The 24517-nt window shown below is 33.0% G+C and overlaps 4 protein-coding genes across 13 annotated transcripts; 2 read left to right on the plus strand and 2 right to left on the minus strand.

Moving 5' to 3' along the window:
- Positions 1-203: 203 nt before the first annotated feature.
- On the plus strand, positions 204-10303 carry LOC126924834 (coronin-7). Of its 2 annotated transcripts, XM_050739729.1 has the most exons (18): positions 204-371; positions 723-937; positions 1019-1167; positions 1256-1442; positions 1527-1824; positions 1892-2147; positions 2225-2377; positions 3413-3784; positions 3995-4619; positions 4697-4810; positions 4911-5081; positions 5170-5608; positions 5874-6012; positions 6117-6323; positions 6383-6518; positions 6604-6740; positions 7033-7122; positions 7264-10303. In XM_050739729.1, exons 2-18 carry the CDS (start codon positions 778-780, stop codon positions 7270-7272), a joined length of 3642 nt encoding a protein of 1213 aa, XP_050595686.1. In that variant the 5' UTR covers positions 204-371; positions 723-777; the 3' UTR covers positions 7273-10303. The 2 variants fall into 2 exon arrangements, with proteins under 2 accessions (XP_050595686.1, XP_050595687.1); XM_050739730.1 differs by lacking the exon at positions 3413-3784.
- A 92-nt stretch (positions 10304-10395) lies between these two features.
- Positions 10396-14538, minus strand: LOC126924853 (ubiquitin-fold modifier 1). 4 transcript variants are annotated; one of them, XM_050739787.1, is made up of 4 exons: positions 14390-14538; positions 12049-12105; positions 10675-10805; positions 10396-10598 (listed from the first exon to the last, which is right to left on the minus strand). In XM_050739787.1, coding segments are annotated over exons 1-4 (252 nt in total). In that variant the 5' UTR covers positions 14392-14538; the 3' UTR covers positions 10396-10536. The 4 variants fall into 4 exon arrangements, 3 of the variants coding, with proteins under 3 accessions (XP_050595744.1, XP_050595743.1, XP_050595742.1); XM_050739786.1 differs by lacking the exon at positions 14390-14538 and adding an exon at positions 12279-12643; XM_050739785.1 differs by lacking the exon at positions 14390-14538 and having other exon boundaries at positions 12049-12137.
- A 30-nt stretch (positions 14539-14568) lies between these two features.
- LOC126924859 (zinc finger Ran-binding domain-containing protein 2) lies at positions 14569-17603 on the plus strand. 5 transcript variants are annotated; one of them, XR_007713724.1, is made up of 8 exons: positions 14579-14943; positions 15624-15676; positions 15829-15910; positions 16226-16550; positions 16611-16705; positions 16766-16807; positions 16998-17487; positions 17563-17603. XR_007713724.1 is itself a non-coding variant. In XM_050739804.1 (8 exons), exons 1-7 carry the CDS (start codon positions 14870-14872, stop codon positions 17038-17040), a joined length of 714 nt encoding a protein of 237 aa, XP_050595761.1. In that variant the 5' UTR covers positions 14579-14869; the 3' UTR covers positions 17041-17060; positions 17283-17603. The 5 variants fall into 5 exon arrangements, 4 of the variants coding, with proteins under 4 accessions (XP_050595759.1, XP_050595761.1, XP_050595762.1 ...); XM_050739804.1 differs by having other exon boundaries at positions 16998-17060; positions 17283-17603; XM_050739805.1 differs by having other exon boundaries at positions 16998-17060; positions 17288-17603.
- LOC126924833 (protein BCL9 homolog) lies at positions 16027-24329 on the minus strand. 2 transcript variants are annotated; one of them, XM_050739728.1, is made up of 7 exons: positions 23970-24329; positions 23631-23869; positions 23273-23558; positions 22808-23166; positions 22195-22657; positions 21759-21930; positions 16027-21670 (listed from the first exon to the last, which is right to left on the minus strand). In XM_050739728.1, the coding sequence occupies exons 1-7, from the start codon at positions 24253-24255 to the stop codon at positions 19825-19827; spliced, it is 3651 nt and encodes a 1216-aa protein (XP_050595685.1). In that variant the 5' UTR covers positions 24256-24329; the 3' UTR covers positions 16027-19824. The 2 variants fall into 2 exon arrangements, with proteins under 2 accessions (XP_050595685.1, XP_050595684.1); XM_050739727.1 differs by having other exon boundaries at positions 21759-21966.
- Positions 24330-24517: the final 188 nt, after the last annotated feature.

Genomic DNA, 24517 nt, shown 5'->3' on the forward strand with positions numbered 1-24517 from the left:
TATATTCCTTTAAGATTGAGTATTTTAGAATATTTTATGATATTTCTTAAGTACTGAAAACAGTTATAAATAATTTGAATTTTTTACGTTCCTAGTGATAAAAGCTTTTCTCAGCCTTCAACCCTTTTGTTTCTTATTTCTATATGACATTTTATTTCTTTGGAACACATTGTATGATGTTACTTGTGATCGACAAAGATAGAAAAAGTTTTTTGGTGGGGAGGACTTTCCTGTTTCCGCCTGTCAGCCGTGGAGATCAGAGACGCCTACCTGCCATCGTCGTTGTGTTTATAGTAGCTGGTTCTTTGCTAAATTGTATTCTGTGCAAATATCTTGTGAAACGCGTGCAAAGTCACGCCAATCAGCAGCTTGTGAGTAGAAGCATCGCTGAATTTCATTTTTCTCCGTTTCAGAAATTATATTTGATTGTCATTGTTATTACTTGCGGAGTTACGACATTTACGACAGATAAGGGTGGGGTGGTTCTCACCCCCAAATTATTAGTCATGCACAGCTTGTACCAGTGTCGAAACCCTCCGTTAGCGTTATATTTTGTACACATCTAGATAACAACAATAAATCAATCATAAAATTTAACAAAAATTTTGTAATAAATAAAGATATATTCATCCACATTTTTCTTATACATTTTTACTAAAAACAGTTAATGAACACCACTTAAATTAAAGTAACTTGTTTATGTGTAACATTATCTTTATCAGATTACATGGTTTAAACAGAAGTTAGTCCAGAAAGTATAAAGTTGAAAACGTCAAAATGGCTTGGCGTTTCAAAGCATCCAAATATAAAAATGCAGCTCCAATTGTTCCTAAACCAGAGGCCTGCATTAGAGACATCTCAGTTGGCTCGTATCAAACTTACGGCAATAATATTGCAGCATCTGCTGCATTTATGGCATTTAATGTAGATCATAATGGTATATTTATATATTTTAATATAAATTATATATTCCATATTTTTGTGTTAAATTATATCTTTTTTTGTTTTTTTCAATCAGGATCTAATCTTGCTGTGTTACCACTGGAGGATTGTGGTAGAAAAAGTAAAACTATGCCATTACTTCATGCTCATGCAGATACAGTAACAGATATGGATTTTTCTCCATTTCATGATGGTTTATTAGCAACTGGTTCACAAGATTGTCTTGTACGTCACAATGTTTTTATATATTGTTTTATAACTTTGTTTATTATTTAATTAAATATCTTATAAATTATTATGTTATTTATTGTAGGTCAAGTTGTGGCACATTCCAGAAGCTGGCTTGGAAGAACCTCTATGTAATCCTGAATGTACATTCTCCCACCGTCAAAGAAGAGTAGAGGTGGTGTGTTGGCACCCTTCTGCTGAACACCTTTTAACAACAGTATCATATACAAACCTGTCTTTATGGGATGTGATTTCACAACAAGAACTATTTTGTAATTACAATATCATATTTCTTACTAGGTGAAACGTTTTCCAATAATTTCCAATTTAGTTAATACTGCTTTATTATATTACAGCCAACAATGAACATACAGATGTAATTCAGTCTTTAAGTTGGAAGCAAGATGGTGTGATCTTAGCTACATCCTGCAAAGACAAACAATTAAGAATAATAGATGCTCGTGCTTCTACTTGCATCGTCAATTCTTGTTCCAGTCATCAAAGTATCAAAGATTCTAGATGTGTTTGGCTAAATAATAGTGACAGAATACTTACTACTGGATTTGATGCAGCTAGATTAAGACAAGTTTATATAAGAGATTTGAGGCATCTAAATGAACCAGTAAAAATGTTAGAATTGGATTGTAGCACAGGGTGAGAATTCATTAATCACTAATCTTATTAAATTGATTCTACCATAAACACAAAGTATATTCCATAGGATTCTAATGCCTCTGTTTGATCCTGATACAAACATGCTTTTCCTGGCTGGAAAAGGAGATACTACTATTATGTACATGGAAGTTATGGATAAAGATCCATTTCTAGTTGAAGGCATACGCCACAGTGGAGAGCAAACAAAAGGAGTATGTTTGGTACCAAAACGAGCATTAAATGTGATGCAAGCTGAAGTTAATAGATTACTACAACTTACGTCTAATATGGTGATACCTATTATGTATCAAGTTCCACGAAAAGTAAGTGCATTGTAGTATAAAAATGCAGTTTGTAACATATTTCAGAGAGATAAGAAATTCTGAAATTTCTATTCTAGACATACAGGGATTTTCATGCAGATATATACCCAGATACAGTAGGGTGTATTGCACAAAATAATGCAGCGGCCTGGATTAAAGGACACAATATGCCTGTTCCAAAAATATCCTTAGATCCTGCTAAAAGAAATAAAGGGGAGGAACCCATTGCTGTAAGTAAATGTTTCTATACATTTTTGGGCACTTTTAAGTTTGAAAGATGTGTAAAATGTAGGATTTTTCATAGAGGACATAGAAAATTATAATAAAGTTTATCATTTTTTATGAATATATGATTTTATTAAATTGCACGCTTATCATCATCATTTCATTTCATTTCATTATCCATTTTGCTATCTAGTTTGCTAATTTTGAAACAAGTTTTTGAAAATGTATTTTTGTAAACATTTTTTTAAATGTGTTGTGTGACATTCGATTGTATTTACAATTAATTATTATTATAGATATATAGTGCAAAATGAATAATAGCACAATGTATCAGATAATGTAATTAAGCAATGTAAAATTAATGAATACATCATAAAGATTAAAATTGCATTTTCTGATATTTTGCTATTTGTGTGATATACATATGCATATGAGAGTAATATAGAAGTAGAACATGATATAATTATTTTCATTATTTGTGCTGTAAGTTCATAATCTTTTATATGCATTTTATTTAAGAAAAAAGTTTTGGCTGATAATGTACGTTTTATTTTGCATCATTTGATTTTATTTCTTCATGTTCTGTGTATATTTTTTCACGTTTCAGATATCCAATGTATGTTTTATAGTTTATACATTAGCACCATTCAAAGTGTTATTCCTGGCACGTGTAATTTAAATGGCAATTGATGTTCTGTAGCTTATTCTATCAGCGTAAGTAATTCTACGTATGCGCGAAACATAGTTATTCTTGTGTTCTTAGGCGAATGCTTCGATATACTCTTTCTTTTTGTACATACATTCTCAAACTTTTTGCTACGTTTAGGTGTAGAAAAAACAGGTTTCGAGATTGTTGTTTATTTGCATTGTTCCCTTATATTTTTTCCGCAATTACAAATGTGCAGATAATGCGTATGTACATGTGACAAGCTTGTAGAAATTACACATATCATTGACGTAGAAAGAAAATCTTGAAAATGGATGTCGGACTTTGCTAATTTCGTTCAAACAGTTTGCGTTATTAAGGAATTTACTCTCAGGTACATAAGGGAAACTTAGCGACGCTCAAAGAAAATGAACGAGAAATAAAAGTGGAGCAGAAGCAATCGACCAAACCGACCACCGTCACCACGCCGAAAACTTACACAAAGACACAAGAGGTGATCGAGAAAGAGCCAATGCCCGAGAACGATATCGAAAAGTTAGAAGATATGAAGAAAATCGAGGTCGAAGATGACAAAAATAAAGTGCAGAACGGAGGGCAAGTGATTCCACCGAAGCCTCTGCCAAGATCGTCGAGAACTAATAGCATTTCCGAGGATGAACCGAAGCCAGTCGCACGTCCTCGTACATCGCCAAGCGTGGGTTCAGTAGTTACATCCGTGAACCCTAATGCGATTGGGGGATATAAGGTTGTAATCTGGCTATAAGAGAAAGTAATAGTGTTATGAAAAGAATTTCATTTTACAAAATGTTCTACTTCTGTATGCTTGATGATATCGTGTCCCCTTATATACCGTTTCATTTATTTCATTACAGTCATAATCACCATAAATAGCTTATTACGAATAGATTTTTATTAGAAGAATAAAAAATAATTCTTACTATTTCTTTGTTTTTAGCCGCGACTTGGACCAAAACCATTTCAAGCAAAGTCTGGCAGTCAAGAATTTTCATTCGACAAGATATTTTCGGTCCCTGTTGCACCGAATAGTGATACTAATGGCTACCAAAATGACCTGAACAATCAAATAGAGAACAATACAGAACCAGAGAAATCGCCGTCATTTAATAATGAGCGTATGAAAGAAGCGGAAAATGGAAAAAGCGATTCTAGTTCTTTGGAGGAGGATGCTAATTCAAGTGATTCTGGTTATAAACCGAAAACGCCGAGCACTGCGGAAAGACGCAAAGTATTTGAGATAAAAGTCAAAGATGACTCACCTGAAAGCGAGGATCTTGGAAATTTTGAACGGGGCAATGCAAATAGAAATTCTATAGCTGAGAGAAGAAGGCTTTATGAGAGTCGTTCTGTGTCTGTAACTGATGGAAACTTAGCCGAGAAAGCAATGGGATCGCCAACGATGTTGAGGCGCAGAGATTCGTTTAAAACTAAAAGTGAAGTAATTAAAGAAGACGAAGTTAAGAAAGTTATCTCGATGTTGCGTCAACAGAGCATGGATCCTCGCTTGGAAAAAGTGGATAATTCTGTGACTCCAACACCTAAGAGAACATCAACTGTATTTGGTAAGAAAAGTATAAAAAATAAATATTTTTTTTATACAACAAATATATTATTAATGACTTGCGTTTATTGTACATAGGTAGGGTATCGAAATTTCGACATCTGAAAGGTACACCTGGTCATAAATCTACGCATATTGAAAATATAAGAAACATTAGTCGTCAAATATCTGGAGAATGCGATGGTTTTCATGGTACTTTGCATTTTGCATAAAATACTTCACTTCTTATACAAGAAATACTTATACTTCTTATACAAGAAATTTACCTTCAATAATTACTATATCATTTCAGCCAACCCTGATCGTGTTGCGGTGCCACTTAGCGGACCAGGTGGTAAAATAGCAGTCCTTGAATTGAAGAAAACTGGAAGGCTACCAGATGGTGTAATGCCAGCATTAGTACATGGTGCCACTGTAATGGATTTCCAATGGAATCCATTCGATAATCAACGATTAGCTGTCGGTAAAGGAATCAATATTTTTTTAATTATTGTAATATTTTGTAATGAAAACATTTGTCAAATGATAGTGATATTATTGTTCTTTAATAGCATGTGATGATGGAATGATCCGGTTATGGGAAATACCAGAATCCGGATTAGCAGAGCCAACAAACGAACCAAAACACACCATAAAGGCTCATACCGATAAAATATATTTAATCAAATTTCATCCATTGGCATCAGATATTTTGGCATCGGCATCTTACGATATGACCGTGAAAATTTGGGATCTGACACTTTTATCATCTTGCGAAACGGCTGTTGCGAAGATTACTCTGATGGGACATACAGATCAAATTTTCAGTTTAGCATGGTCACCATGCGGTCAGTATCTCGCGAGTACGTGCAAAGATGGAAAGTTGCGAGTTTACAAACCAAGATCTAGCGATGTGCCAGTTAAGATTGGCAAAGGACCTGTTGGTACCAGAGGCGCACGAGTTGTGTGGGCATTGAAAGGACAATTTCTCGTTGTACTGGGTTTTGACAAGTAAGGATTTATACGATTATTTGAATCATATACTGGGTCTCACAAAATATGTGAGAGATATTTGTAGAATCTATTCTAGACATCAAAACAATGAAGAAAGATTTCTACACAAAAATATTGATTCAAGCTTATTTTTCAAGTTGCATAGCTTTATTTTAGTTTTCATATTTAAAATTAACTTTATAAATATTCTCCACATACTTAGTGACACCCTATATAGATTACAATAACTTGTTATTATTTATATTTTTTTTTTTTTTTTCAGAGTTTCAGAAAGACAAATATATGTGTTTAAAACGGACAATCTTAATACTCCATTAACTACAGTCGGATTAGATGTTTCGCCTGCAATTTTGATGCCATATTACGACGAAGACAGTTCAACGCTCTTTTTAACAGGACGTGTAAGTGAATACCAAAAAGTTTAAATACTTTATAAGTAATAATAGAAGATAATAGAAGATACAGATAATTTAGAAAATATGTTTCATATAAAATATATTTTTAGGGTGATTCTACAATATATGCTTTTGAAGTAACAGAAGAACCACCATATTGTTGTCCACTTAGCCATCATCGATGCAGCAGTTTGCATCAGGGTTTATCGTTTCTTCCTAAGAATAAATGCGATGTTGCTAGTGTAGAATTTGCATCGGCTTTAAGATTAACAAATAACACGATAGAACCTCTAAGTTTCACCGTTCCACGTATAAAGGTAGATTTAATATAGTTAGCAAAAATGCAAGGACAATAAGCTAATTTTAATTGTTTCAGAGTGAACTTTTCCAAGATGATTTATTCCCACCAACAAAAGTTACGTGGAAGCCAACTATGACTGCTACTGAATGGTTTAATGGAGCTAACAAACAAGCGTATAGAATAAGCCTAAAACCACCTGGCATGGACAATTGTAAGCAATGATTAATATTTTTATTAAAAGTATTATAATAGTATTTGTATTAAAAATGTTATGAATATTTATGTTTCATATATAGTAACTGAAAATCAAGGCCAAGGTGTAGTTACCGCCCCAGTTGCGGCGAAACAGCAATCAGCCACTCCATTTTCTGTATCTGCCCAACCTTTCAACAGACTGGGATGGAATCCCGACGTAAAAGCTAAACAAGAGGAAGTAAGTAAATATTTAAAAACAAATCAGTGAGTATCATCAAATGAGTATAGTATCGTATCGTGAAATATAAAAATATAAAAATTCCTTATAGAGTGCAATCATTTTTAATTACTTTGGCATGCGTTCTTTTACATGTTTTAATTCTTTTTATAATTATTGCTGCAAATCTTTAAAACATTTCAAGATATACCATTTCTGTATAAACTGTATAGAATTTCTTAATATAAATTTAAAAGATTTGCAGTTGTATTTCTTACTTGGTCTGAGAGTGTTGTTAATGTATGTGTGGTAGATCCAGAAAACTATGAGCAACTTTGTGGGCGATGTAATACAGTGCTCTTTGGAACAGGATCACATGGAAGGTGTAGAGGAGCACGAATGGGTAGGTATCATTTATTGTAAGGTTGGAAACAAAATAATTTTTGTATTATAATACTAAAAAATTTCGATCATATTGATATGATCATATCTTTATACATTGAACTTTAATAATACATTTGCAATTTCGTTATTTTAATTACAGGATGAGTGAAGATTGTGCGACATCGGTAGGTCATTAAAATAAAACGGTAAGATAAAATAAATTTATATGTAGCTGTTCGAAACGTAATTTATTTATAAGTTAAAAATCACAGCATGAGGGGAAGTATTTCGATATTAGCATCGTACATGTTGAGAAATATTTATAAATGGAATGATATTTTCAACATAAATTTTTGTTCAGAAAAGTTAACAATACGTGTGCGATTTTCTTCAATTGTGGTAATATTTTAATATAGGTATAATTACCTAGGTTATTGTACGAATTTTATTTAAAAGAAACGGAGGACTGGACATTAAAGTATTTCCAACTTCGCGTTAAAATTCTCGTAACATATTCTATATAGTTCAGTGAAGAAGTCCTTGTAAAAAAATGCGATTGCAGTCCTTGTTATAAATGATTTCTATTAACTGCCATTTGATTCATTTGATATTAAGGATAACTACATAGGATAATTAACAGTAAGAGCTGTACTAGAGATTTAGATTTACAGATATCTACCAGAATTTGACAATAGTTTCGATTATATGTTTATGATTTTGAGATCACATACTATTTCAAAGTGTGTTTTTAGCACTGAGTGAAAACGAATCTACTGAATAATTTTATTGTGTTATTTATAAGATTTGAGAATACTCTAAATTAAAAATATAGAAGACTTTTTAGTGTATTAATTAGAAATGGGCATTGCTTGAATGGATATCCTTGTAATTGCATTTAAATCGGAAATTAATTAACAATTTCTTTGAAAAATTATTAAATATTTTTTAAAACCAAACGTCTGATCAATATATTATTTTTAAAAAGTAATGTTTCTTTCTGTAAACAATTTGTTATTAATCAACAAGCACTGCTCCTTTCTATTGCTAAATAAAACAGTATGTAATGATCCATAAAATAATTAGTCTCAAAAGAATGACATATGATTTATATAATATTATATACCTATTAATGCCACGTACCTTTCTTTATTTAACATTATCAATGGTACTCTCAGTGTATACATTACTGTAATCATAATCATACGTGTGATACTAGCGAACGATACTTTTTTCATGAATCAAGAATAGAAATTTCTATTACAATACATCACGCACATGAATGAAAAAGTTACACGTACTAAGTTATAAGTCGACAATTATGTTATACGGCGAAGTATACACACGATAAGTAGTTGTACGTTCAGCGTTTTTCTGGATCTTAAGCGGTTAACAACCATGTCGAATATAATGAATAAACCAAATTTTATACTCTTTCAATTGCGCCAAAGTATTTGTAAAAAATATCGAAAATCCACCAAAATGTATCATAGCGCGAAATTATTCTTTCAATTCATTGTGCATTTATGATTAGAATGTCGAAGCGTGAATTCCATATTTATTGGTAGTCAGGAAATGAGAATGTTTTTAGATTGCAAGTAGTATAAAGATGCCTATTTTGTCTATGCAATATACACTGAATTCATACTGTTTAATGGTCTAATAGAAATTAAGAATGATAGAATGATTTACCATTTCTATAAACTGTATTCATTTACAATTTTATACGAGTGTATCCTATTCCATTTAGATAGACCATTTTTTATACAATATTGGGTTGTAACATAGGTAAATTCGGTTAAACCCAGTATTTTTCTTTATTTGATTGAACTTACTTATATTACAACCCAATAAAATAGTCTAATCATATGTAACGATAGTTTCTTGTAACTATTAAGAATGTAATGGCGTTCCTATTCCTGTGATTGAAAGCAGTTTTGTATAAACAAAGATCCCTCCATTTTAGTATATCGATTTTCAAATACGTCTACAAGCAAACATGGAATTTACGCTTCCATGCGAGAATCACGCACATTTTATACTTTTATATTTCAGCATCGGTAACTTAATAATCATATGTAAAAAAGAGATTAATCATGGGTGCTATGCCGTTTCAACAAACCTTAGCTTGTAGTCGCCAGAATAATGAAAGTACGACAAATCATACAATTTGTTTTTTTATGATTGCTTAATTTGCTCAACAATCCAAAATAACACATTCCAGTATTGTATTTTGACATAGAAAAGGCACAGAATCATCAATCGTAAGAAATTGAAAAGGTGCCAAAAGTTTCATGCAACAATTGAAAGAAGAAAAAGTTCATGAATTAAGTTTCTTATACAATGGATTGAACGTCTTTAAGTATTTAAGAAAATTGCATATATTTTTCTCTACATTTCTCACACACATTTTTATACCATTTGTTAGAAACATAAAAGTTCCCTTGATAAATCAGAGATAACAAAACTTTTGTAAGCATCAAGAGTGAAAAAAAAGTAGAACAGAGAGGAACAAGGTAATACTTCGCTATGAAAAGAAAAAAAATATAACTCCCATTTGCATCGTCCGCGTTGTAGTTCACATTTGTATGTCTAAATAATTATCCGTCAGATATTCTAGAACTGAGAAACATCATTGTTGCATATTTTATTACCCTTACTTTTTTATATTATTGTATTTTTTAGTAGGTTTATATATAAGCAGATCAAAAGCCATATATATAAAAAGTATTATGTAAAAATGATATCTGAAAATGTTATTATTATAAGTTGCACAATAATTCCTTTTTACCTCTATTTTTAAATTTTGTTCCATTATGCCCTTGAATGAAACTATGGATTCTAACAGAATTAAAAGGATGTAAATGGAAAAGATGATTATAAAACAGATAAAAATTGTTTCTAACTTATAATGCTTCTCAAGAATACTATCTCATGTGCAACTCTTTCATGCCGTGAATTTTCTTTTGTTATGAACAGTAGATTTATAATCACTCTCAATAATTAATGCGATCTTTCGTAAGCCGCGATTTGAAAATCTTGTTCCGAAGAAATTATTTCGATTGCAACAAGAAGTTTCTTAGTACTCAATATTGCGCTATGACTGATCGCTAAGTAATTTTATCATGTAGTGACATACCTTTGTATCGACCTTATACCTCTTACATGTATTTCACTTATAAAATCTTTTTATCAAAAATATATATCTAATGTGTTCTCATAAATTTACCCTCATATAACTTATACTTCAACTTCCATAAAAATATGATGGAAAAAATTCGACTGAATAATACAATTTGTAAAACTTCAGGAATGTTTTATTTAAATTTATATAAACAACAAATTTTATATGAAAAAGTAGTTCCTTTTTTACACTTATTGGTAAGAAGTGCAACAAAGAAATAATTTATATATAGATGTTTATTTTAAGAAGTAATTATCCAACTCTATCTCTTGGAATTAATCTAAGTTCAGATCCATGTTTAAGAAAAATGTTTCCTGAAATTAATCACATTATAAATATATTGCTTAAAAATTTTCTCATAAGTATTATTTTATAATATGACGGACTTACCTGCTGTTTGTTGTGGATTGATACCTATTCCATCATCTGTGATTATGGCAGATGTTGCTGGAGATACTTTAAATTCTTCAGCAGCAAATTTTAATACAGCAGTGAAAGGTGTATTATCTGGTACACTAAGTCTGCAATTATAATTATACAATATTTAATAATCATTAAAAATTTCTATTCAATTCACAAAATAAATTAGATGCTAACTTAAAATGATGAGAGCTTATACAAATGATTATTGAAACAAAGTAAATAATCAAAAAAGAAATAAATCTAATGTATTTTATATAAACCCTCATTTCCATTCAATGATTATACAAGGATTATGCTATTACCATCCAATATCTTTTTCAATTTTATGCCATATTGTACCATTGGGATGCGTTTTTACTAATTTCATTCTGTTGTACATTATTTCTGAAATTTCTGTAGGACCATTTAATAATACTTCTATTACTTTGACAAGATGCTCATATTTGAATTCACAATTTGATATCCACTGATTTTCAACTTGTTTCATATGACGAGCAAAGTAAAATATGCTATCTAGGAAATTTGTGTAAAACTCTGAATATTTTTGCATCAACTTCCAAAGCAATTTTTGTTTTACCCTTGTAAGAGCTAAACAAACATTTGTATCATTGTGGACAAGTCTGTTTGACAATATCTGAACAATTAACTCCTTACTTTTGCTGTTGTTATGTAAATTAGCAGCAAAGTGAACTAGTTTTGAATGAAAACCATCATTAATCATTTTATGAATACATTCCAAAACCTCATACTCATTACCATTACTAATTAAAGATTCCCAAGAAATGACTAAAGCTTCATCTTGCATATCCAAGGCAGAGACACCTAATTTTTCTAAAGACTCTATAACTATATTTGTACATATTCCGTTAACTAATATTCGTTTAAGAAAATCATTGAATCTCTCATTGCCACAATATTGAATGTACAATTTCAAAAATTCATCCACAATATCAGTCGATATGTTAGTGTCTTTCAAATAGATCTCTAGTAATTTATCACAAGCATTTTTCAATTCAGAACATTTATACAAATTTGATCTACTTTCCTTCAACCAATGGCTGTGAAGATTATTATCAAGGACATTTTCTTTGCCTATTTCATATGCTTTAGCAATTGTGACTTCAATAAACTGAGCACATTGGAAAGCTTTGATAACATTCTCAATACTTGTTTCTTGGCTAACTCTCGGATTTTCTATGAGTACAAGAAAAGTGTTAAACATTTTCAATACTTCAAGAAAATCAGCCTCTGACATATTTGTGTTATTTTTATGTACACATAAAGAACATGAATCTTATGATTCAATAAAATGATGTGTCGCACCAGAGTAACTAAACTTACACTTTAAATGGGAGTTTCGGATCAGAGGTAAGAGTTATTTTAAAAGTAACTTTAGACCTGTAACAAATGAACATTTCTATTATTAATTATTAAGTTAAATCATAAACATTAAGAAACCATATGTTTAACAGGACATATATTTTGAAGCTATGTGTTAGTTTATGTATGCATACACACATAGTACTTCTTTCCATTATTTTTTAAAAAATGTTATCGATCAGAATACGTACGCCATAATTATCTAATGTTGTTTTGTGAAAAATGGACTTTTTATATGTACGATTCACTTTGAAAAGTACCTTAACCTCAATCGAAGGTTACTCGCTTGACTTCTATGCAAACATTACGAATCATGAATATCACAAAACCAGAATGGAACACTATCACCACGTAGCGGTGAAAAGATTGAACTAATCACTATTGCTTTCTTTGTCGCACACTATTGCAACTTGCCTGATACGATTACATATCCTTATCGCATAACATTGCGGCCTTTGTTCTATCACCTATTGGATGCGAAAGAAAAACAATAACTTAGAAGATATAAGGATAGAAAATAGCATACTTTGTCTATAGCCAAAGAAAGAATAGTGTACGATAAAGGCATATATATACACGATATGTATATTACTCATTACAGAAGTGGTAGAAAGTAATAAGGATAGACACATGTACTCATATTAGACAAGGAGGACGATACTGTGTGACAAAGACAGCAATAGTGATTAGTTCCATCTTTCCATCGCTACGTGGTGATAGTGTTTCAGTATTAATCGTAATGAAAAAAAATCGAATCAATTTTCATTAATAAAAAGAAGACTAATTGAGAGAATTAATTTGTGAACTTTAGCGATTGCATCTTCTAAATTAAACTCGAAATCAACTGTTTCCCTGCATCTCTGTAAGCTCTTTAGCTTACGAAAAGCATATTTAAAAATTTACAAATTCTATTTAATAGATCGAAGCATTAATTGGAATAATATTTAATTTCTGACAAACTATGTTCGATAAGGGCAAAGATTTAGTATTTTAGAGATCGTTAAACAGATCCTTAACTAAACTAAACGGTTGATTAATTTCAATTGAAATTCAGTTTATTAAAGCCTTTGTATACTTAAGTTACAAAAGTCTTAAGATGTTACAGTATATGTACTCCTTTTTCAGCATTCTTTTATCGGGTTCTACATTTCATTTTCGTAGTATTAAATCTTTAGAGTTACTTGCAAGTACTGCTAAATGATATGATATTTAGTAAACTCGGACTTAGTTAATTAGTATATAAATACTATAATAAATACAATGATGCGTAAATACTTTTTGTAACAATACTACGTTACAATAAATTTGATTTTTAATAATAAACAAATAAATAGGACGCATCTTTTAAAATGTTCAGCAATAGCTCTTGAAAACTCAGAAACAAATAAATTTATATGTTATAATTAATATTTTTTTATATTCTACGTTATTTAAATATACAAAGAAAACGTTGAACTTAAAAGACTAAACTGTGCCATTTGATAATCTACAGAAAACAGTATACCATTGAAGGGCTATAAATATTGTACTTCAGTACCTAATAACACAATATTTATTACAATTCTAATTAAAATATTAAAATATTTTTATAATTAAAAAAGTTCCTGTTTAATGTATTAAAATTATTAAATTACCTCCAGCCTATCTAAATTAAAAAATAAAATAAGTAAATATTTTTATTTCACTGTACTTGTTATTTTGAGAAAATGCTTATATATTTATATATTTGTACATACATAAGAAGAATAGCAAATCATAGTGATGTAAATTAGTACACTAATAATTTTTTAAAAATAGTGCCCTGCATTTATGATCATAATATTTTTAAGCCATAACAACATGTTATAGCAGAGAATAAAGTTATAACTTAATTAACTATGAAATGAAAGGAGTGATACATTTAAGAATTAAAATATATTATTGAATTTATAAATTTTCGTAATTTTGGCTTGCATCATTATGATTTCAATCTGTCAAATATCTGAAAATTTCATGCATTTTAATTACTTTAATGATTATATACCATCTTAATGGTACAAGTTATATCTTTTTAAATTCAATTCAATATTATTAACAATACTAAATCCTTGCCTATGTTCGCTATGGTAATATATAAGTTTGTAATTAATGACGTGTATCGAATAATTTAATTTACATATGTATACATACATATGTATATAATCTTTCACTAATTACTTTTCGATTTATGTATTCCCTGCCCTTACTTTGTACTTATTAAGTTAATATACGTACTATCCCTCCCAACCAATATGCCGCATACGCTATACAGAATATAACTTACATTTTTCTAAAATTCTGCTGTAACAATTATCTCTAAAAGAAAATACAATTCATCAACCTTCACATTTATTATATTTTACTATTCCTATTGTGCTTTTCATCAATTAAATAAAAAGTAACACGCGCGGTTAAAATTTGTGAAATCGCCACGTTACGGGCTTATCGCATCGTAAGAACTGTGATTGTGCCGTTAATGTTGCATTAGTGTGTTGCATACCATAGTTTCGGTGCGTTAATTTCTATATACGACACAATGCAATAGATAGTAGTGCGTAAAACGCATTCAGAGAATTTGCACTTATCCGGAAAAAACTGGCGAAAGTTAAGCTTTTGAACTATTTCAATAGTATTTTAACAATTACAAATACGTACTTGTAAAGGTTAGATAGAATTTGGAAAGAACGAATTACACAGATCACAAGGTTCAATGCAGTTCTGATAAAATAGATCAGGTTTACACGCAGGGAACCAAGAGGCGAAAATGGATAATAGTAAAGTGGATGAAGAAAATCAACGTAATATTAATGATGGGGACTGGATTTGTCCCGATTCTCAGTACGTAACTTTTCTAGAAGCAACGTTGCTGTATGAAATCAGCCTTATGCTTCAATACTTCAATTTTATTCACAATCGCGAATTTACAGTGGTCACAAAAAATACTTGCATATCACTGTATTTATCACATATCAATTACTCATGTCAATGTACATTACATTTCGTATCATTTAATAGTGCTTTCATACGACCATAAAAATATGGATATCATGAAAATGAAATGTAGAATCTAATGAAAATACTTTCTGTATCCACTGTAGTTTCAACTTTGTTCAATGCATATTATTTATACTATCACTGTGTCATTTTACAATATTTATTTCAATTGATAACACTGATCCTGTAATAAATTATGTGATATGTAATAATGTTATCTGCTTGAGAAAAATATTAATTATTAAATGAGTAATTTACTATATTGTTTTTTATACTTAAAGTTAATTACACCATTATGTATACTATGCTGAAGTTTGTTTGTAGTAATTTATTGTACTAAAGAAATTTTGTATTCACTAGAGTAAGTAAAACAATAAGATGTTTAAGTCTAACTCAGCATAAGTCTTTTGTATTTTAAAATATTAGTATGAACCTGTAAAATGTTGATATTTAGAGATATAAAATTGCCTATTTATACATACCTATTATGTGAGATAGTGACTTGATACTGTTTAATATTTCAGATGTGCCAATGTAAATTTTGCAAGAAGAAACTCTTGTAATCGATGTGGAAAAGGTATATAAAAGTCAATATGGTAATGTATAGTTTCTATATAATTTTCCTTACAATAATGTCTTGTCCCTTACAACTTTTTTAATGTCTTGCTTTATTAATATTACAATATATAATATTATATATAACAATTAACAAAAGATATTTTTATGCAGACAGAGGAGAGTGTCCTAAGAAAAAAAAATTGGGACAAGAAATTGGTAAAGCAGCTGCAGAGAAAAGTAGAGGATTATTCAGGTAAATAATAGGAACATATATAACAATATAATGCAAAAAGAAATTATTCTCTATTATATGAAATAAGTTTAGAATAAATATTTTAAAAAATACAACATTCAAGGACAACATCATAATATAATTTGATCAGTTTTATTTAAATGATTGGTATTTTCATTTCAATAATATACAGAGTTGTACAATATATCGTATATCTTTCTTTAACTTTCAATATACTTAGATTTTTTATAAAATATTTACACAATGAGTAAATACTATACATACATGAATAACAGAGCAAATAAATGATTGTATGTTATGATTTTTTATGTTTAGTGCTGATGATTGGCAGTGCAGTAAGTGTGGAAATGTAAACTGGGCCCGGCGACAGCAGTGCAACATGTGTAATGCACCGAAATTCGGAGAGATTGAAGAACGTACAGGATATGGAGGAGGATATAATGATCGTGGAGTCGTTGAATATAAAGAAAGAAGAGATGATGATGACGAGTACGATGAGTTCGGGCGTCGTAAAAAGAAACGGAAGATTGAAAACCGCTCAGATGACGATTCCAAAGATTCTAGGTATAGCAGCCCGCCACGTAACAAGTCTAAGAACGAGGATGAAAGAGATGAAGTGGAGAATGAAGAAGATCAAAATGTAATTGATCATACTTATTTTATCAATAACCAGAAATATCAAACACATTTGAAATTTCAGGATGAAGACGAAGAGGAAGAGGAAGACGATGAAGAAGATGGTGATTTATCGAAATACGATCTTAGTGAATGGGATGACTTTGCAATTAAGAAAAAGTAAATTTTCTCATGATTAACGTTTGTATAGTAGATGCAATACATGTTGTTAATTTTCAGTACAAATGGGAGCACTGCATCTTCAGAAGAACAACAATCAAGGTAATAATAACAATAAAAATGGAGGACCTATATAAGCAACTTTCTCTTACTTTCATTTAGCAACTTTCCTTTGTTATAAACAAGATCAATAATAATCTTATTATCATTAGAGGATTTGAGAAAATAATAATTATATCGATAAAAACAGGTAACAAACGTTTTATATATGGACGTAATATTTTTTTTACAGAGATAAAGATGACTGGCGCGATTCGGGTACATCCAGTCAATGAGAAGATGTGCAGAAGGAAAGGTTTGACTTGGGTTTCGGGTATAAAATTGGTTGCGACAATGAATCGCGATATTAATGGATGAAATTGCTAAACGGCACATTTGTTTTAAACCTTTTAGAGATAGCATTATCGTATTCCTTATTAGTTAGATTCATAATGGCATGGTTAAAAGGAAGATATAGATTTAACAAGCCTGATGGAGATCATAATACAATACTCGTTAAATAAATGATTTTTTACAGGTGAGAGGAAATCCCATGAGCGAAAAATTGCTCGACTACTAAGAGATATAACACAACGCAACAAATTTAGTGATTTAGTAAGCACCTTTGGATAAAGTGATGGACGATATACAACTTATTGCAAAGGGAATCGATTAACAAATAAGCTTTACATTTCGTGACTGAACTCATAACTTCGTTTGACTCTATGGATGGAGAATGAAATGTAGGTTACTTATTTGCGCAATATTGTCCTAAATATTGCATAGTAATGTGGAAATTCGTAAAATGCTTGACGCAGGTAGAATATTTCGCTAGTAAATGAAAACAAGAAAAAAAAAACAGAAAAACAGAATGACCTGTAATTCTGATATAATTTTATGGATGATGTGTTACACGACTCGTTGTAAAAGCTCTGAATTACGAACATAGATGAAATCTTATTTCTAACTCAAAATATAAAGTCTTCGAGAAAGCTCTCTATTATGTCACACTTCTAAAAAAGTTTCTCTATGTACGTTATCACAAAATTCATGACATTCTCATAGTCACTTACTTCACTTTGATTCGCTTAAAATATTGCTCAAGCTGCTTCGAAAAAAATTTTTCTTTTATTTTATCTTTTATAATTTATCTGTTTGCCTCGCTCTTTCTCTCACATTTTCGCTCACTTTTTCTTTTCTCCTTTTTTCATGCATAACATCTAATGATTAAATAAACATAATGTAGTATTAAAGAATCATTCCCTAATGAATATAGATATGTATTGATATCTTCAGAATGAAGAAAAAGAAAGGATACATTTTCTTGTTTTGACTATCACAGATCCGAGTAAGTTGGAAGCAGCCCGTTTTTTTCAGTCGAAAAAAATATGATATGAGGTGTGTCATCATGACACCTGGAAACCTCTAAAAACCTGTGTTCGGTTCTCAACGGTCAGAAAAAAATACATATAGAGTAGGACTGTGCGGATACCCGAAATTACGGATCTCGGAGCCTCAGCTCGGGTCAAGATCCCGAAATTTTATCAGCGCAAACATATTCGGATACCTGTTATTTGAAACGTGGTTTACGATTTGAGATTCAACACTCGATTCCGAATATAATTTTTCACATGTCATATTGTGCAATATATTCCTTGGTTTAAAATTCTTACATATGATTACAACTGCAAAATTATAAGTTGAAAGTTTAAGTACAATGTAATAGAAAAATTATGTTCTGAATTGAGCGTCGGATCCCGAATCGAAAATCGGATTCTGAAGTAACGGGTATCCAATTATGTTTATGTGTCGACAAACTCGAGATCCCGACACGAACACGAAAAAGATTCCCGACCCTATTCAAGGCCGCAATTTTGAATACTCGCACAACCCTAATAATGTTATCAAAAAATCTTTGTGACGCCCATTTTCTCGAATAGCCACGAAACTCATTATCGATCAATTCTGATACTGACTTCTTGTAAATATCTTTATTTTTCATTTATAATAAAAATCATTCATCAACAACATAATTGTTTTTAGTCAATTATTCTTTTTTCTTATAATTATTACACTACGTAGGGTCATGATTATGCACAGTGTTGGTCACAAGGAGGAGTCGGTGAAGGGAATAAAAGGGACGGGCGATACTGTTTTAAGGAGTATGTTGCAACAGGAATACATATCGTATATATGTACAATTATGAATTTGAGCTTGCTTGACTGCGCTTTTTTTTTAATTATTTAGTGATAAAAGGAAGGATGTAGATGATCACGGAAGATGTTCACCGGCGTATCTTCATGTCATTCCTTCGAATACTTCATTAATTCTCGCACAATTACTTTATCACAAGCAATTGTTCGAATAAAAAGGAAGAAGGGACGCATTCATATTCATCTTTGTTTTTATGTTCTTTCTTTCATTTCTTGTTCCTCCTGATCCATGAGTCTCTAGCAACGATCACCGTATATTCCGATCGACGAAATAACGATTACTACGAAGAAAAATCAGATTTTACATTAGTATTTACATAAATCACGTAACGCTGCGTGACATTCGTAATGTTTCCAATTTACAGAGAGAGAGAGAGAGAGAGAGAGAGAAAGAGAGAATTCTGATACGAAAACGATATCCTCTAAGACGATGGAACAGATTTTGGAGACGCGAGAAACATTAAAATGGCTTTTTAATGTCGTGATTTAAGAATAAAACGCTTATCAATATAATAACACATACATAAACAACACCGTAAATAAAGAATTGGACGAGAAATCTCGTTACCGCCAGTCACGATAAACCATCCCGCGAAAAATGGTGTTACTATTAATTATTCTCCATAATCACATCAACATTAGAACCTTAACAAATTCGACTTCTTTGTCCTTTACAAGATCGCGCGCAATAATTTTTATATAAAGTTTTACATTATCCGAAAAACTCGTGTTCGTTCGTTATGATCGGATTAATCGTCCTCGGATTAATAAACGCAATTGTCGAAAAGGACACAGAAAGGCCACCACAATCATAAATCATCGTCGTCGCGACGTCTATCTTCGATCAGTCAGCTTACACGTTAGTTTTATTTCGGCATAAAGAACTGCTGATGCGAATGCGAGTTTGGCGGCGGATGTAAAGTAGGATGTGGTGGACCACTACCCCTTGTCCCTGTAGCGTAAAGTTGTTGCTGGAAGTTATGGAATTGTTGAGCATAATTTGGATCCGACATACTAGGTCCACTACCGACGAAAGGGCTGTTCTTGAAATTACTAGTAGCACCACCCATGCTCGGAGGTAATGGCTGTGTCGCATCCGGGGGAGGTCCTAATCCCATTGGACTGCCTTTACTGCCGGATACGTACATGCCAGGATTCGGTTGACTGGGAACTTGCGATACCATGTCAGGTGGGAAGACTTTATCTGGATCCATTGAACCGCCTGGAAAGACGCCACCACCAACCATGTGTTGCATTCTCATTAAATTAGGCTGAGGTCTCATATTGCCGACAGGTCTCATCGAAGGATGTACACCAACTGATGTGTTCATCGATTGTCCGTCCATCCTTGGAGAGCCTCCCATGCCAGGAAGTCCACCGCTCATGGTTGATGGCATACCAGTATGCGGGCCCATACTGTTCGGTACACAACCGTTCGGGAAGTACTGAAGATTTACAGACGGTGTGCCCATCTTTGATTCTAAATTAGACAAGGGATTCGTGAATCGTTGAAGGAAGTCCAAACTTGGTGGTCCCCTTGGAGTATGACCGACGTTGGGCCTTGCTGGTAGATATTGTATCGTGTTTGGAGCACTAGGTTTTACTTGAACATTCGCTCCGTTATAAGGACTAGGGCCAGTCACATGACCTGTCATTAATCTTGGCGGTGGTGCATGAGGATCGCCACCAGGATATGCGCCTGTCGCATTACCTGAATGGCTACTCATCATACCATGGCCCATGATAGGATGACCCATTTTACTAGGTACACCTGGACTTCCTGTGTGTGAAGTTGTCGGGCTATAACTCGTCGGTGGTCCTGCCAAACCCATACACATTCCTCCCACTTCGGCCTGTTCACTGGTCGGACCACCCATATGACAACTTCCATTCATTTCGCCACCCATTTGCATCATATGCATACTGTGCGGATTCCCGAACTGCATCATCCCGGTGTTCCCGGAATGAATAGGTCCTTCGTTACCTAATGAATTGCTAGCTGCCGTATTAGTAAGTTGCTGACTCATCTGAGCTAAGGAAGTTATGGGATCGAAGTGATTTGTACTCATTGCGGTTAAACTGCCGAGTCGCCCTCCGATATTGTTGGGATTAAGAGGCACATTGTCTGAAGGTTGACTCACGTTTACAGATGGTCTACCGCAAGGGAAGGAGGCGCTTGGACCTCCCAAAGAAGGTACTACCGTTGCGTTTCCAGAATTACTTGGATTTGTAAGACTTGGATTTGTAGACTGTTGTTGTTGTTGTTGTGGAGGAGGTTGTTGTGGTTGTTGTTGCGATTGTTGCTGTGGTTGCTGTTGTTGTTGCTGCTGTTGGGACTGAGTTTGTTGTTGCTGAGTATCTTTCGTTGATGGCGGAGATGTGTCGGGTTTCGTAGTAGGTGACGCTGGTACTGTTCTTGGAGGACCCATACTATCTGGTATATTCGTATTATGCGGTGCTGGACTACTCTGTGCACTTGCACTAGACTTATTTCCGGGTTTTCCAGGATCAACTGGGGTATGTGGAGCACCATTGCCTGGTGTGTGCGGAGTATGAGGAGTATGTGGACTGTGTAAAGAGCCTGTAAATCCACGATTCATGCTATCCATTTGAACTGGACTTGCACCTTCCGATCTAGCAGGAAACTGATTGCTGTTGTCCAAAGTTCCTGGCAAAATTCTGTTTGGTATCTCTGTATTGCTGGCCGTATTCCTGAAGACGTAGAATAAGATAAAATTACAAACCTACGTTAGAAAGGGAATTATACATCTATAAGATATTGTTATACAAGTATACTTACGTAGATAAATTGCCATCCTTTAGACTCGTATTTGGTTGTTTCTGTATAGTCAGTTCCTGTCCCTCGAAGGTATTAAGATACTGAATTTGCTGAGGGCTCGGAACCGGCATCAGATTCGCTTCCTTAACACCTGCTGCGTTCACTGCCCCAGTGTGTTGCTGTTTTTGCTGGGCTAAGGATTGCAGCGTGCGGCAAAACATACCATCCACTATGTTGTAACATATAACACGATCAATTCACCGCGTAATGTTTTTAAGTGGTGAACTTTTAAAATATTTTACGTAATAATTATAATGATCGTGGTTACTTATTTGTTGCATTAAGATCCTTCGAATGCGATTCAATGTCAAATATTATTTAACATGTCAAAAAATATTTTAAGAGATAATATGATCGACTATTACAATAAAGTAATTATTCTATTATTTGGTCTTACCATTTGGAGGCTGACTGGTGGAGAAATCTAAAGATGAATCTTTTTGAGCAGTTGTTCCACTAGGACTAAGCGTTGAGATGTGCGAATGAGAAACAGGCGTTCCCGGATTACTATGATTAAGTCTCGTTGTTGATACAGCCGTTGCATTTCCAACTGTCGGATTCGGAGAGTCTTGACTCGTCGGACTTTGTCCTGGTAGATGATTAGTTCTCTGATTACCGATTTGAAATTGTCTATTGCAGTCTGCGGGTGAATTTAGGGCTGAACTTGCGCGAGGTGACGGTAGGGATAAATTGCTGGTTGGATTATTAGGTGAAGAAGGGTTTGGGCTTTGTATCGCAATTGGCACACTCGCAGATCGCGTTGTTTGATGATACGGCGGTGGTGGTCCTTGACTACGCGGGACCCCAACCATATTAGCACCTCGCAATGAGACTCCAGTTCCAGGACTTCCAACACTGGCCTGTAATATGAATAAATATTATACTAAAACGTTATACTAACATTTTTTAAGTATAGTTTTTGTTTCATTAAATAATGATAGTCACCCTATAGTCATTATTCTTTAATTATTTTCCAAATACAATCTTTAATCTTTTATATTATATTTTACCTTATTTTTTCCATCAAGAAACTGATGTTGCAATTTATGCCAATCCATAGTTGGAGGACATTGAGTTGGTACAACTGAAGGAACGTTCGTTGGAGGACACGTCGATACCGCTGTTCCTTGCGTCGTATCTAGAGTATTAGCGGTTTCTTCCTTGTGCTCAGGAAATAACATCATTTGCATTTTCCTAATGGTCGCTAATTGAACTTCTCGATGTTGCCTTTGTTGTGGAGTTAAATTTTCATCTGGAACTTTGACACCTTGCAGTGACGGCTGTAAACTGCCTGGACCTGGGCTGGTTGTACCTCCTAATAAATTGGGACTATGGCCCATTGTAGTACTATTAGGAGGTTGTGGATTTGCTGTAATAAAAGGTATGCTTCTAATGGCATAAAGTGTACACAAAAAGGTACCCGTAAAAAAATTGGAAACATGTTTGACTACAATACAAATATAACTACATATTACCTGAGTTACCAGGTGAATTTGGTACAAGACAAGGCACATCTATATTTGCATCGTCCAATGATGGTTCAGAATTACCAAGGGTATTTCCACCATTTAAGTTCCTAAGATTAGGTTGTTCGTTCCAGAACGGAGGGGCATTAGGATCAAGAGCCGGTAGATCAGGAGGTTGCTCATTTTGGAAAGTATTGTTTGTACCTCCTTGATGACTTTTTTGTTTCATCATAGCAAGGTTGTTTAACCATTGTGCAGGATTTTGACGAAATTGGTTTACTTTATTTGGATGTTTCTAAGGTTATAATGACATGTTAGTAAATATAAAAATAATGTAGATTTTTCTTTACGAAACTTTACTACATACCTCTAGATACTTCTTAGTGCCAGGTTGTGCACAATGATAAGCAATAATTGATGGATATTGTCCTTGCATCACTGCATCTGCACCTTTATTTGCTAATGTTGTAGAAAATACAAAAATTTGACTTTGCTGTTGCATATACTGAGCTTCACCGCTTCCTGTGCTAGTTCCCATCTGTTTTCCAAGAACATTACTAACTAATGGTTGAATACCATCTGCAGTAATCACATTACCACTACAATCTACAACAATGAATAAAACAAATAAAATAATTGCACACAATAATTAAACATCAAGAATATAAATAATTAACAAAGGCATAAGAATTAAATTTAGTCCTACCAGGTATATCATCTGTGGGATTGTTATGATCACCTTCTTGTTTCACTGAGTTTAGAATTGGTTGATTTGCACTGTTACTTTGATTCTCTCCAGACAATGCACCTTCCCCATTGGAAGGATCCAAACAAGGATCCCTGGAGCACTCTGTAGTGTCTTCTCCTGTTGTATCATCATTGTTACCTCCGGTGCCTTCTTCTTTGATTTTAACTGGGTCTGCGTCAGGTTCCTCTTTGACAACAGTGGTTGGTACGCAACTTGGTTCGCTGGGCTTCTTTTCTGTTTTCATGTTTGAAGCTATACTGGATGAATTATCCTGTCAGACCTTGGTCAGGTGAGTAAAGATCAAACACATGGCCACTATCGTCCGCAATGTGCGGCGTAACAACGCATTCGAAACCAGTGATAGAGGTTAACAACGAAAAATATCGTTGACCGGTAACCGTGCCGAACGTGTCCTTAAAAAACGGTGTGCAACAGCACTCCCGAGGAAGGCATGTCTCTGTGGACCTCTATTAATTTTCCCGATGATAATATTTCTGGTGACCGTC

This window comes from Bombus affinis, chromosome 15 (genome assembly GCF_024516045.1).
Source record: "Bombus affinis isolate iyBomAffi1 chromosome 15, iyBomAffi1.2, whole genome shotgun sequence".
NCBI lineage: Eukaryota > Metazoa > Arthropoda > Insecta > Hymenoptera > Apidae > Bombus > Bombus affinis.

Coding starts and splice junctions, on each gene's coding strand:
- LOC126924834 (XM_050739729.1), top strand. CDS start 778: ATGGCTTGGCGTTTCAAAGCATCCAAATATAAAAATGCAGCTCCAATT. Junction 1,825..1,891: donor GAATTGGATTGTAGCACAGG/GTGAGAATTCAT, acceptor TATATTCCATAG/GATTCTAATGCCTCTGTTTG. Junction 2,378..3,412: donor AAGGGGAGGAACCCATTGCT/GTAAGTAAATGT, acceptor ATTTACTCTCAG/GTACATAAGGGAAACTTAGC.
- LOC126924853 (XM_050739785.1), bottom strand. CDS start 12,122: ATGTTCATTTGTTACAGGTCTAAAGTTACTTTTAAAATAACTCTTACC. Junction 10,806..12,048: donor CCGAAACTCCCATTTAAAGT/GTAAGTTTAGTT, acceptor TTATAATTGCAG/ACTTAGTGTACCAGATAATA. Junction 10,599..10,674: donor CAATCCACAACAAACAGCAG/GTAAGTCCGTCA, acceptor GATTAATTTCAG/GAAACATTTTTCTTAAACAT.
- LOC126924859 (XM_050739802.1), top strand. CDS start 14,870: ATGGATAATAGTAAAGTGGATGAAGAAAATCAACGTAATATTAATGAT. Junction 15,677..15,828: donor TTGTAATCGATGTGGAAAAG/GTATATAAAAGT, acceptor ATTTTTATGCAG/ACAGAGGAGAGTGTCCTAAG. Junction 15,911..16,225: donor AAAAGTAGAGGATTATTCAG/GTAAATAATAGG, acceptor TTTTATGTTTAG/TGCTGATGATTGGCAGTGCA.
- LOC126924833 (XM_050739727.1), bottom strand. CDS start 24,255: ATGAAAACAGAAAAGAAGCCCAGCGAACCAAGTTGCGTACCAACCACT. Junction 23,167..23,272: donor AAATTCACCTGGTAACTCAG/GTAATATGTAGT, acceptor CTTTTATTACAG/CAAATCCACAACCTCCTAAT. Junction 21,967..22,194: donor CACCAGTCAGCCTCCAAATG/GTAAGACCAAAT, acceptor GTTACAACATAG/TGGATGGTATGTTTTGCCGC.